Here is a 12,898-nt window from a genome sequence, read left to right as displayed (position 1 = left end):
CTACAGCCCTGCGTTCGGCCTTATGAGTTCAAAGCTTCTACGCCGAGCTATCGACCTTCAATACACCAAGAGGTACGATTATAGCGAGTGTGTCATTATACGCACTCAGTAGCGCCTCGTGTACCTCCTGCCGACTTTGTGCATTTTGACTTTTCGCCACTCGACTTTTCTTTTTTGACATATCGCTGTCAACTTTTAGCCCTCCACCTCAAGTGACTGCTCGGATTGACGAGCCGTCCCCGCATAAAAATGCTTTCGTATTTGGCCCGGACGTATTATGTATCGTATTTTCGTATTATGCCCGGTTCACCCGCCAAGCGACAGCCAAATGCTGGTTTGGTCGCTGGCTCACACGCGCAGACGGCTACCACGGTACTCTAAAGAAACACTGGTGCTGTCTTGCAACGGCGCAACAGCATGGATGTGACGTCATAGGACCCAAACATGACGACGTATCTGTTGCGTCATCACTTGTGTTTAAACAAAACTGTTTGTTTCATTGGTTCTGACAAAACTCGGCAGCGCACATCGAACACTACCGATAATCAGCTGATCTTACAAGATGGCGACAGAGACAAATCATGCGCAGTGGCTCGCAATTTGCTCGCAGTGTGTGGAGTGAGGACGTCGGGTGGGGTCCGGGTCCGTGCCGCGGTGGGTGTCGTGTAGATGAGCTCTTTTCGGTTGGAGTTACCGTGACTAGCGTTTCCTTGGAAAGCACGTACAAAGCTGTAGTGAATTCTGTGCCGAATGGGCCCTGCCGTGCTGTTGATTTGGTAAACTCAAGTTATTGAATTGGCCTGTCTTCGTTGTGGGATGGATGACAAATAGTCGCTGTGAAACAAACATTGGTAAGTTGTTGCGTTTAGAATGCCTCCTTTTCCCAATTTTTATGATGAGCTATCCCCTTGGCTGCATGGCTTCATGCATGCCGTGTTGATTGCAAGTAGTTTTGTGCTGTGAGTCCTGACTGAACAGTTTTGGTTGCTTTAATGGGCTAACTTCCTGCTGCAGGCCAAGCTGCAAGAAAGATATGCAGAACAGATTTAGCATGGTAGGGACATTACTACAAAAGATAAAGTATGTGTTCACCTTAAATCCCAGAGCTGCAGTTTTGGGCATGGTCAGTAATAGCTTCTGGGCATAGAGAGGCAATGTGTCAGGGAACTGTGATGTGAGGGTAATATCAGATAAAAGAAACATCAAAGCATTTTTTCACAAAGCTGCTTAAAACTTAACACTATTTTACTGCCCACAGTTTGCTACACAGGCACCAGATGCAATGCACTCATGTTGCACTTGGGTATGGTGCATTGTAAGGACTTGCTGCAGACTAGCTGCAAGATATATGTCATGGAGTGGTAGCAGTATGCATCCTTACCATGAAATTTGTGTACATGTCATTTTGTAAAAGTCTTCATCATACTTCAGACAATGGCCATGGAAGTTGGTAATTGCAGTGTGTGAAGAGATCGGGCGTATCAAACAAATGCGTTTTCAAATAATTAATTCCCAGGACCCAAAAAAATTTGCAAGAGCATGAAGGGATTTCTCAACTAAAACAGTGATACAGCTGACATATTGGCACCCTTGTGCTTTGATTTTACCTGTAGTAATAGTGACTGATATGCTGATACATGTAAAGGTTTTGTTGGCATGCTTTATCCCAAAGTGCCCATTCTACTGCTATTTTTTGGAATTACTGCAACTGGGATATATTTTTTATTCTAAAAAATAACTCATTAGTTCCAACAGAATTCTCCATTTTCTTCAATATTTAACTTTTGAATTATGTGATAACAACCTGCTCTATTAACGTCATGGGGCTACATTGTGAAATTATTTAGATTTGCTGAAAGATATTGTGGGATATTTTCCTTAAGCAGTTATGGTCCCAGTCCTTGATTGACATTTCATGAACATATTACAGGCCTGCGCCCCTGGCACCTGTGCTTACCTTTTAATTTTTTATGAGAGGAAGTGAATGCACAAGAAAGAAAAATACAAGCAGATGTATTTTGCTGATGGGTCATCTTGAGTTGATTTATCATATTTGTTTTTAAGGATTTTTCTTGTGTTGCAATGTGTTTCTTGTGTCTTGTGTTGAGAGGTTTTGGGTTCAGCATGGTGCCTGTAGAAACCAAGTACATTGCATGGTGCATAAATTGTGGATGTATCTTGGAATAATTATAACCTGCAATGATAATGCTGCTTTTTCAATTTGTGCCTGTTGAAGTGATGAGTGGCTTTTTGTAATAACAATTCTCTGCTTGCCATTAAGGGAAGCATAAGAAAGGACTTAATGCTGAACCTAGCTCATGTACAGATCCAATGTCATGCCAGTCTCATATATCTACCTTTGTGGACTAGACTATTACCACTGATTTGTTGAAGTGAAATGGAAAGCATGTTTGTGCAGATCAATATGCATTTGTTTTCATGGTTATAGCATATAACATTTTTAACATATTGAGATAGGTTGGGCAGCAAGGCTGCATGGAGACTGTGTGATTATGGTATATTGCATGTGCTACCCAGGTTTCTTCAGTGATACCATCATTAAATTTAGCCAGCTGAGTTTTCCTGCAAAAAGAATTGCATCAACAGTTAATGTCAGCATAGCTGACCATTGCTTGCACACCTGAAGTGCATCAATACTGGTGGACATCCCCATCCTTACATTGCAAACAATGCTGTGTGTGATGACACAAATTCTTTGTACACCAAAGTTGTAAGCATTGGAGCTTCAGTCACATGGATAGCCTGCAATTGATATAAGTGGTCAATGGGACAGTGTTCAGAATCAGGCAGTTTGTCATTCTGCTGCTGCATCATGCAGTTCAGTGGTTGTCCAGGCATGTACATTCTGCTTATTAACATTTGAGAAAAATATTTGTATTGTCCTGCCAATTTTGCCAGCATGCCTTTATCCCATTGCCACCTAAATAAGGCACCACTCTGAAAATTGGAGGTGTGTTTGTGGATCAGTGAATGCATGAACAAAATAAACATTGTTACTCTCAAGTTAGGAGCACAACCAGCAAAGGAAAATGCAGAGCATTGGTGCTGAATGGCAGGAATACAGTTTGCCAAAGTGAATTGGAGAGAGCCAAGGATGAAACCTACCCACAAACTTTGCCAACAAGCTGGTTTCTGCCTGGATTTGACCTGTTGTTCTCTAAAAAAGGAGGGGGGGGGGGACTGCTGCCCGTGATAGGGAAGGGAGGGAGGCTGAAGCCCAGCAACTGAAAAGGAAAGTGCACCCCTGCTGAATGGTGTCAGATCGATGCGCGTCGTCAGATACCGCGGGGCCTGAAAATCATGTCACATTTACCGGACTCGGATTTTTACTAGCCATAGTGGAGGTGTGCTGAACCAAAGACAATTTGGGTTGAAAATTGCGGGGAGGGCATAAAGCCAAGGTAAGACATGCATTGCGAATAACGTAACACAGGCGAAGACGGCGGTATTTTAATGCTTTTGTAGCCAAAGGCCTGTGAGACAAAGAGCCCAACTGATGTCCACAATTAACGGCAGTGCCACACCTATATACGGGATTTTGAACTGAAACGGCCGTCGTAAAGGTCATGCGGTGCGGTTCACAGCCCTGCCGTTCTTAAGACCAGAAACCCTCTGATTTCTGAGCTACATGCCTTCTGACGATGTGCACTCACGAATGTGCGCACTATCTCGCGCAGACTCTATCGTACAGACTTCTTCAAGGCTACCGAGGCATCCCTAACGCGATAGCAAGGCCATTGAAGTCCCGCCGTTGCACTGGTCATGCGGAGTCAAGGTCAATTAAAGGATAATGGCCGAGTCGTTCATATCTGACATTTGGGAGCATGCTTTCCAGACATAACGGCCGTCATTTGGCTGTCAACCAATGTTCTGCTATCTAGGCAGGATTCGGACACGAATTGCGTTTTGCGCTACGAAGTGCAAGAAGTTATACGCCCTTTTTAATTATGGTGGAAATGAGGCTTCGGATCGAATTATTTAAACTGGCGGTTAAATTTACAAGGACATTACGAGAGAGGACCAAAACACGAGCACCATACGATATTTGGTTTATACATTTAGCACTACAGCGGGCCACCTCCCGGGAGATTAAAGAACTACAAGTGAGTGCAGTCATACAAACGTTCTATGACGCAATGAAGCAATGATGCTTTGAGGAGCACGCTCGTTAAAAAATATAAATTTTGTTGTCGTGAGCAGTCTGCATTTTAAAAGCGTATTAATAGTTACAGGTGAGGTTATTTCATCATATTTGGCGCTTGCTTCCATACCTTCAGATGTGGCACACTGCCTTCGACGTGACGTAGGTCATGCGTGCCACGATGTGCAGGGCGGTTCAGGTGGCGACATGCTGTACGAACGCAGTTGTTGTGAGGGCTGTCTTCTCTCGTAATATAGCGTTTTGGAGAGGGATCAAAACAGTAATTACAGCTGTCGCGCTATATGGACCCGTCTAGAAATAGTGTTGCACATTTTTTTGCCATTTTGCAACTGTTCCTGTTAGCGCACAGGCAATGCGGGACGATGTCCCTTCCCCTGCTTATGCGGTGTAACATCCCAAAAAGGAGTGACTAAAGTGGCCCAACAAATAAGGTAGACGTAACGTCCGCCCAAAGGGGACGTCCATATGGCCCCTAATTGACCCAGGGGTGCGAAACAAATAGGGGCGTGTTTCTTGTCATGAGAGAAAGCCAACGGGATATGGCTCGGATGGTTAAGTCATTAAAAACATATTTTTGCCTCATGTGCAACCACGCCTGACCGAAAAGGTTCTGTTATCCAAAATCCCTTGCTCCCTTATTACGCTTCCATAACGCTTCATCAAAAACACCCTTTCCGTCCATGCGTAACGTGATTTGCGCTTTGCCCTATGTTTTTGAACCCATCCGATATTTCCAACCTCAGTTGTCATGATACCTGGCTGAATTGTACAATGAGGCCTGAATGCTCCGGGAGGATTTTTTTGCCATTTTTGTCCACCTGTATTTAAACTTCGTGACTTGTAGCTTTCATCGCAAACAGGCGCGAGAAAAATGGTGCTACGTTGAACAGCATTGACGGCACGTTTCACGCTTATTACCACGGCACACGGCGCTGGATGAGAGAGCAAGCATTACAGACGCACGCACATTTGTGTCATGCTGTTGTGATGTCAGTAGGCTATTGCTGGTTGTTTGACCAAAAGGTAGGCAGCAGATGTCAGGATACTTATGTCTGCTTGGCCCCCGGGATATTTTTAATATCTCAGTTTACGCCAGATCTGCCCACTTTAACCTGTTAAAGCCGGTGAAAACCAGGAAGTAATAAAAGCAAGTTTAAGCTGTTTGAAATGCGATCCGTCAGCACATCGCGATGCGTGGAACAGATACAGCTCACGCCGTACTACAAGTGGTTTGAGCGTCCCCGCTCGTGGTTCAGTGCCCACCCTTTGTTCCTGAGGTTTGTCTGCTGTCTTCTGTGATATCAGGAAGCATTAACGCCAAACTGCTTGCCTCCGAACTGATTGCAACAGGCTTCCGTAGCGATTTGCCGCACTGGCTTCAGCAGTAATTGGCTCGGGCCCCGCTGCCATGGCACTACTATTGGCGCCGGCAAGTCACGGCATCGATTTTCCGGATGGCGCACAACGCTGCTGCCCTGTGGAGGTACGCTGTGAACTGAGCCCGGCGCGCCGGGCGGAGGCGTTACGGCCTCCGATGTCGCGTGGCGTTCATGACGTCCAGCGTGGCGTGGGGAGGCCGTGGCGGTCCGATCTCGGCTGGCCGGGGCGGGCGGCGGCGTCTGTGAAGGACGCCTTTCTCCCGTGTGCGTCGTCGCTCCCATCAATCCCTGAGCCGTCAGCGCGTGATACATACGTGCTCAATCTTCTCCACTCTGCCGCATGTGTTCGGCCGCTCGCGTGCCGACGTCAGTGGCGTTTGTAAGGCGCGTATAGGTAGTAGGGAACGCGATCGGTCCATCTTCTGACCACCTGCTTCTTGCTATTTGTGCCTTCTCATGATGCATAGCGGATTTTCAACCAGCTTTTATTCGCCCCTGTAGTTTTGAGTCCTGCAAACGCCCCTGGCCCATGGATGGTCGTATGTCTCGTGAGCACTGACGCTTATTGCAGCGAGCTTTAATTGTGTTCGTTCATGCCGTACGTAATAGTGGGGTGCACCGTCCCTACTCGTGGTCGATGTGGAACAGAATTGTTGCGAACTTGGTGCTGCGGGTACAGGCGACATAACATTGCGCCATTACTAGTTATCGCACTCCAAGAGACCGGTCCGTGAACGCTAGCGCCTCTAACGCCCCAAACCCAAGGGCGCCCCAAGTCGGAGAGCATGCACCTCATGTAGGTCTGCGCGATTGCCGGTCGCGCCCGCCAGTCTTTGATGCTGTTGTGTGTCCTCACCGGGCTGTGTGGTTTCAGGTCATCATGGCGGACACCAGCAACAGCAAACGGCAGGGTACAAGGTGGGTTCCCTCGGTCTGCGTGTCCGATGTGCCTGGTTTCTAAAAATGATGTGTGCGCACAGAACATGTGCGAGCCGCTACGCAGCGGTTGTATTGGTGCAGACCCTGGCAATATGTTGTTACACACCACACTGAATTTTCTAGGGAATTATATGGTAGATCGGGATAATGCCGAAGTTAAATGTAGAGAAAAGACAAAAGCTCTCGTATTAGATGTCAAAGACCAAAACAGTGCAAACGCTTGCCCTACGGGGATTCGCCGGCGCCGTAGGTCGCCCGGTGGCGATCGATGATTGGACGATCTCGTTGGTTGTTCGTGTCAGCAGGGGCCATCACGAGCCGGATATGCTCTCGCCTGCCAATATTGAACGCGTGAGCCCACGCATTGGGTAAAGTTTTGAGGGAACAAAGCCGGGCACGGGTAGGGCGTGGTTATGATTTATGTATATTACAAGTGAGAATGGGAACCAACGGAACGCCCCGACTCCCTTAAATTTAAAATGCGCTACAGTAAGGCCGTAGGGAAAGCTAATACCAGACACCAATCTTCTCCACCATTTTCTGGCGGACGAGCTTTTAGCTAAATAAAGTTCAAAGCTAAAAAGGCTTTTAGCTTGAATTTAAAATAGCAATGATCAGTCGATCGGTAAAATTGGCCAGCCGTATTGATTTCCTCTCTGTAAGAAGGTAGCCGAAGGGTCGGTATAATACTTTTAACTGGCATTGTTACATGCTGAGCTCACGGGATATTGCTTGATTGACCTAGAGTGCGAATCTAGACATCAGCACCAAGAACAGAGGGCTAAGTTAAATTTGATCCCTGTCCTCGTAACGCGTTTGGGCCGGTTGGTAATGGAGAAAATGTCTGCATACCCCATGATCAACACGTCCATTTGCACATGGACTGTACTGTTCTGGTTTGACGGAAGTGGTAATTAAGTTAGCGTTGGAAAGGCAACACGTCAAGTAGTTCACCAGCTTGCATTCTGGACGTCCGGCCTAATTAGGAGATAAGTGCCGACGAGTGTGTTGCCCATGCGGCCAAGTACACCCGTGTTTGGCTGACTGACTGGATGAGGTGCAGACAGGGCTCAGATTGTACCCGGTTGCAGAGCGCAGGCCATCCTGCGTGCTGGCCACAAATAACTCAGACTGTACCTGGCCGCAGAGCGCAGGCCGCACTGCGTGCTGGTCAGACAGAGCTCAGACTGTACCCGGCTGCAGAGCGCGGCCCGTCCTGCGTGCTGGTCAGACAGAGCTCAGACTGTACCCGGCTGCAGAGCGCAGGCCGCATTGCGTGCTGGTCAGACAGAGCTCAGACTGTACCCGGCTGCAGAGCGCAGGCCGCACTGCGTGCTGGTCAGACAGAGCTCAGACGGTACCCGGCTGCAGAGCGCAGGCCGCACTGCGTGCTGGTCAGACAGAGCTCAGACTGTACCCGGCTGCAGAGCGCAGGCCGCACTGCGTGCTGGTCAGACAGAGCTCAGACGGTACCCGGCTGCAGAGCGCAGGCCGCACTGCGTGCTGGTCAGACAGAGCTCAGACTGTACCCGGCTGCAGAGCGCGGGCCGCACTGCGTGCTGGTCAGACAGAGCTCAGACTGTACCTGGCTGCAGATCGCAGGCCGCACTGCGTGCTGGCCAAATAGTGCCTAGACTGTACCCGTCTTTTGTACCCGTACGGCCGGCTGCAGAACGCATGGCCGTTCTGCGTGCTGGCCTACAGGCGCACGACGCACTCCGCTACTGAGGATGTGTGGCGACGCCTACCTCTCACCCTCTCACTCTCAGTGTCGATCGTCGCCGTCGCTCCCCGGTGCGTCACGCGCCGCGCCGATAACGTCGCCGATAGTCGGTCGGCCGCCGAGAACTGCCATCGTGTCACCAAACTTGACGCTCGTGGAGGTTGTGGGTCGTCCCATCTGATTCGATGCCCCACAGGGCGCGGGACGTCCATAGTATCGGGGCGCTCAGTTTGTGGAACCTGTCACCCGATCCGGAGCTCACAGACAGTTCGAGGTTCCCCGTCGAGGTATACACCGGGCCCATCACTCTCATAGAGTTGTCATAGAGTTGTGACGTTTCTGCTGGAGCCGAACCATTCGGAGAGAGAAAGACGTCCTGCCAGACCCGATGCTCTCAGATTGTGACGTCACGCCAGACCCGATGCTCCCAGATTGTGACGTCACACCAGATCCGATGCTTTCAGGGCGTGGGGCGTGTCCCCTGGACGCTGCTCTCTTGTAAGCGGTGTCGCCCCACAAGTTTGATCCGAGCCGAACCGCGTGCCGCGCCAGTTTCCCTCCCGCTCTTCGGCGCGTGTACGCGTCCCGCCCTGGTCCTGGGAGACGTGTGCGCGTCCCGTCCTGGTCTCGGGAGATGTGTCCGCGTCCCGTCCTGGTCTCGGGAGACGTGTCCGCGTCCCGTCCTGGTTCCGGGAGGCGTGCACGCGTCCTGGTCCTGGGAGACGTGTACGCGTCCCGTCCTGGTCTCGGGAGACGTGTCCGCGCCCCGTCCTGGTCCTGGGAGACGTGTCCGCGTCCTGTCCTGGTCCCGGGAGACGTGCCTGCGTCCCATGCTGGTCCCGGGAGGCGTGTCGGCCGACGTCGCACACTATTCCATCGGCACGGACGGGCTCTGAAAGCCGCTGTCGCCAGCACCCGTCCACCGAACCTCCGTTGTCCTTTTGCTGCAGACAGTGAGCACCTGGGATAAGGGGAACGGGGTGTCGCCGACGTGAGCGAGCACGTCCGTCATCGCCTCTGTTTACATTTCCTGTTCACTCGTCTGTCGGTGCCAGTTTACCAGAGCATTGACTTGGTCTGGGCGTTAGAAATGGTCACCGTCGCTGCGAATGGATAGGTGATACTTAACTTGCGTGCAACCGTCCCGCTTTGAACGCCGGAGCTGGGGACGATAGTGATCATTCGCTAATGAGCCAATATGCCTGTGTTGGCAGTGCCCCAGAACACTACATAATTTTCGGGGTAAGATTTCGGATCAGCGTGCGTTGATGGTCCTCGCTAGGGTGTCAATAATGGTACTAACTTCCATTTCCGGTACCCGAAGGCTTTATTGTAAGGTCTGATATCTGGGACGTCCCATGATACGAACAAAATGGTGCATACGATAACATGGCATTCTGTTGGGTTGGTGACGATGCGAAAGATCCACTCATCGTATATAACAGAGGAAAAACTCTCGTCTGGTCGCCAATAGCTGGAAAAGTGTATATGTTAATATATGTTCGGCTCGAACAAAAACTGCGAGCGAGACCGTTTATACAGTTTATATTATAATGCATATAAAAGATCTTCTAATAAATGGCAGGCCGACCAGGCGAGGACGGTCCAATCCGATCCATCGGCAGGTTGCAGGCCGATCGGCCAAGACTTCAATGGAGGCCGGCAAGGTCGGCTCAGTGTCGTTTGAACCATATCAGCGCAGCGAAAAATGCCGACTGCCGCGTGCTAATCGATTGCGGAGGTGCCAGTTGCGAAGAGACTGTTAGAGTGATGGCCAGAATATACAAGAAGATATGCTTTGAGATAAGCAAGGAATGCCTGCAGTCCCAATTTATCGGCATTGTAGGTTGTCATGTTTTTAGTGACCCATCTACAGTATACCAACAGTCGCTGGTTGGACATCGTCGTCAAACAAGCATTGGTATACGTGATGTTATCAAGCAAGCGATGGGTTTCTTGACCATGAGCATCGTTTCGAAACGTCCAGTTTTATGGTGCATACCAAAGCTTGTTTCGTGGCGTCGTTTAACCGGTACTTTGTGGAGCAGGAGGGTCGTTTATTTGCAACGTAAAATAATTGTCATTTATTTTCGAACATTGCAGATTCATAGTTCATATTCCACCAATACATATATATATATGTATATATATATATATATATATAATTTATTTTCCAACAACACAAATAAGATGTCGATATGGCGGCTCGGCCCTACTTCCGATCTCCAGTCTGCGCACGTTTATTGCATCGAATATGGCCGCCATCACTCAACGCTCGGCCCATCCACTGTCGGGAAGTACCCGTGCGGAATAGTAAACCGCAGGGCTACACCTGGGGCATTCCACAGGAAATTGACAGGTCGAAGGGTCAGTTTTAAACCCCCATCTCTCGGATTTTGATAAGAATGAGATACAGGTTGGCTGTGAAGCATCAGAACAGAAGCGGCTTTGATATCGCCTGTGACATTTCGATGTCTCCCAGTTGAGCGGTTTCTAAGTTACAGCCGCCGGCACTTTCGTGTTGTGTTCGGTTGAAGGCTACGTTCCGCGGCAATTTTTTCACTACCTTGAAAGACAAGCGTACAAACCAACGCGCCAAAATGATCCAAAAACGTTCCAGATTGCGTGTGTGTCATGGCTGAAATCGTCACTGCGTCAGGTATATTGCTTGTGGCATTATGCATATTTGTGATACATGCTGAATCATTTTCCTACGCGATTGTGAGCTTTTTTCATTTGCATGTGATGGAGCGTAGTTTAAACCACATAATCCAAAAATAAAACAGTTGGTTATCGGCTTGGAAGGATTGGCAACAACGTCACTCTGAGGGACTACGCGCCATTCGCGCCATCCGCCGCCGGCTACCGGTACAGTATCCCCCATGCGTCTTTCCGCATAGGCGGCGGAAAATGAGCGCATTGTGAGAAAACACTAAGCTTAGCAACACGATGGCTCGCCTGCAGGTGAAAGTGGACTCAGTGCGCTCAGTCTCACTCTAACTCATTCAAACTCTTGAAATCAAGCGACTGCCACTTCCCTCCCAGCGCCTGAATCCAACCCACTGACACTGACAGTCTGAACATCCACTGGGGTCACTCCGTCCCTTGGATAGTCTTGACCAAGGCCATTCTGATGCTCATCTCATCCTCTGTCCGAATGACTTCTCCTTCTGGTGCAAAGACACATACTCTTTGCACATTAGCCTCGCCCTGCTAGTACCGGCATAGCTTCTCAGTAGAGAGAATACGATCAGAACAGAGGCGCAACGGAGTGGCACTGGCAGCAACCGTTTTCAGGGTCCCCCCAGCCCTTTCGTGATTATTTCCCTGTGATATGGTACCGTAATGGCGCTCAAAGTACACGCCAAAATCCTCCTCGTGAAAGCAAATGTTCAGAGGATTTAACCTGTGTTTGTACAGCTCGGCTGATCCATCTGAAAAGCAATGCATGTTTTCATATTAAAACGAGGCTTTTCACCTTTGGTCGAAAGTGCTGTAGGAATGTATGGACCGCCAGAATGTCACGTTTTATGGCGTCTGACAGCGCGCAATAACTTTCGTGGGTTATCTGCCAGGTCCTGGTCACTATACCACGAAAAGGTGCAGCGTGCGTTACGGTGCGTCTCAATAAACTGCTGAACTTCGTCTTGGGCGACGAAAGTGTAAGTTTCTGGAAAGTCTAAAATGATCAAAGCTTCGTACTCTGGCAGTCGTTTTAAAGGTCATCGAAAAATTTGACTTGGGGCTGGGCCGCAAGGTGTGTGTTCACTGCTAATATGGTTTCTCATAATTCGGTGAAAAACTCGTCCACTGGCAGAACAAGTTCAAATAAATTACAGCAGTCGGTGCTTACCCATTGGCTTGTCTGGTTTCATTGATCGAATCCAAGATTTCATCTGCTTGCGCCTTGATTGTGTCAATCAAAAGCATTTTTTGAATGACATCTTGCAGGCCAAGAGAACCAATCATCAACTTCATGTTCTGGCAATATCAGCGCACGCAAGCCGTGTGGGTACCGCTGCTCATCAGAACGCGGCGATCGTTGGATAATGGCCTCATACTTACAGATGTTTTTCTCGAAACAGTGTCAAGCTTTCGTATCATCTATCACGCAAGCATTTTGGCGAATTTGCGCGTTGCAAACATTATAGAGCACTTCCGTTGGAAAAGCAAGGCAAATAAACGATACTGTTTTCGTAATGGTGAGCAGGGAGTCTAATGAGATTTCTCTCCTAGGAGTGGCTACCTAAAAAACTGGCTTTTCTGATCACATCGGACCTGTCTGATATGACAGATGGCATACTCCCTTTGAACCTCGCCGCGCTCTCGTTCTGTTCTTCTCCAATAGATCGACACAACCAGGGCTGTTTGAGCGTCTCACTATCGCAAGACACTGTCAATACACCACGCGCTCCAGCCGCACAACAGGCACGAGCCCAAGACCCTATCACGGGACCATTATCTGACTTCTGGGTCGTCCCACACGAACAAGAAGCGACGCCGCCCTCACGGTACGCACTCGCCTCCCCCTGCTCCAATTGCCCCTGCTCCGACAGTACACATGGGAGGGGAGGGGCGGGGGGGGGGGGGAGGCGGGGGAGGGGCGGGGGAACGGCTGCGGCAGTGCGCCGCGTGCCCAGTCTTCGTGCGTTACGCATGATTAGTCGATGAATG

At 49.5% G+C, this 12,898-nt stretch overlaps 1 protein-coding gene across 1 annotated transcript in view; it reads left to right on the top strand.

Annotated features, from left to right (window-relative positions):
- Positions 1-621: 621 nt before the first annotated feature.
- The window catches only part of LOC119096357 (beta-arrestin-1), a gene marked incomplete at its 3' end in the record, with an annotated part of 61,086 nt that continues 48,809 nt past the window's right edge, over positions 622-12,898 (top strand). The window contains 2 exon segments of the mRNA XM_037219208.1: positions 622-851; positions 6,437-6,480. Of these exon segments, the coding sequence (XP_037075103.1) occupies positions 6,443-6,480 (38 nt within the window).

The sequence above is a fragment of the Pollicipes pollicipes genome, unplaced genomic scaffold (genome assembly GCF_011947565.3).
Source record: "Pollicipes pollicipes isolate AB1234 unplaced genomic scaffold, Ppol_2.1 Scaffold_4295;HRSCAF=5057_pilon_pilon_pilon, whole genome shotgun sequence".
Classification (NCBI taxonomy): domain Eukaryota; kingdom Metazoa; phylum Arthropoda; class Thecostraca; order Pollicipedomorpha; family Pollicipedidae; genus Pollicipes; species Pollicipes pollicipes.
Note: the sequence above shows the minus strand (reverse complement) of the source record. Positions and strands in the feature narration are given on the sequence as shown.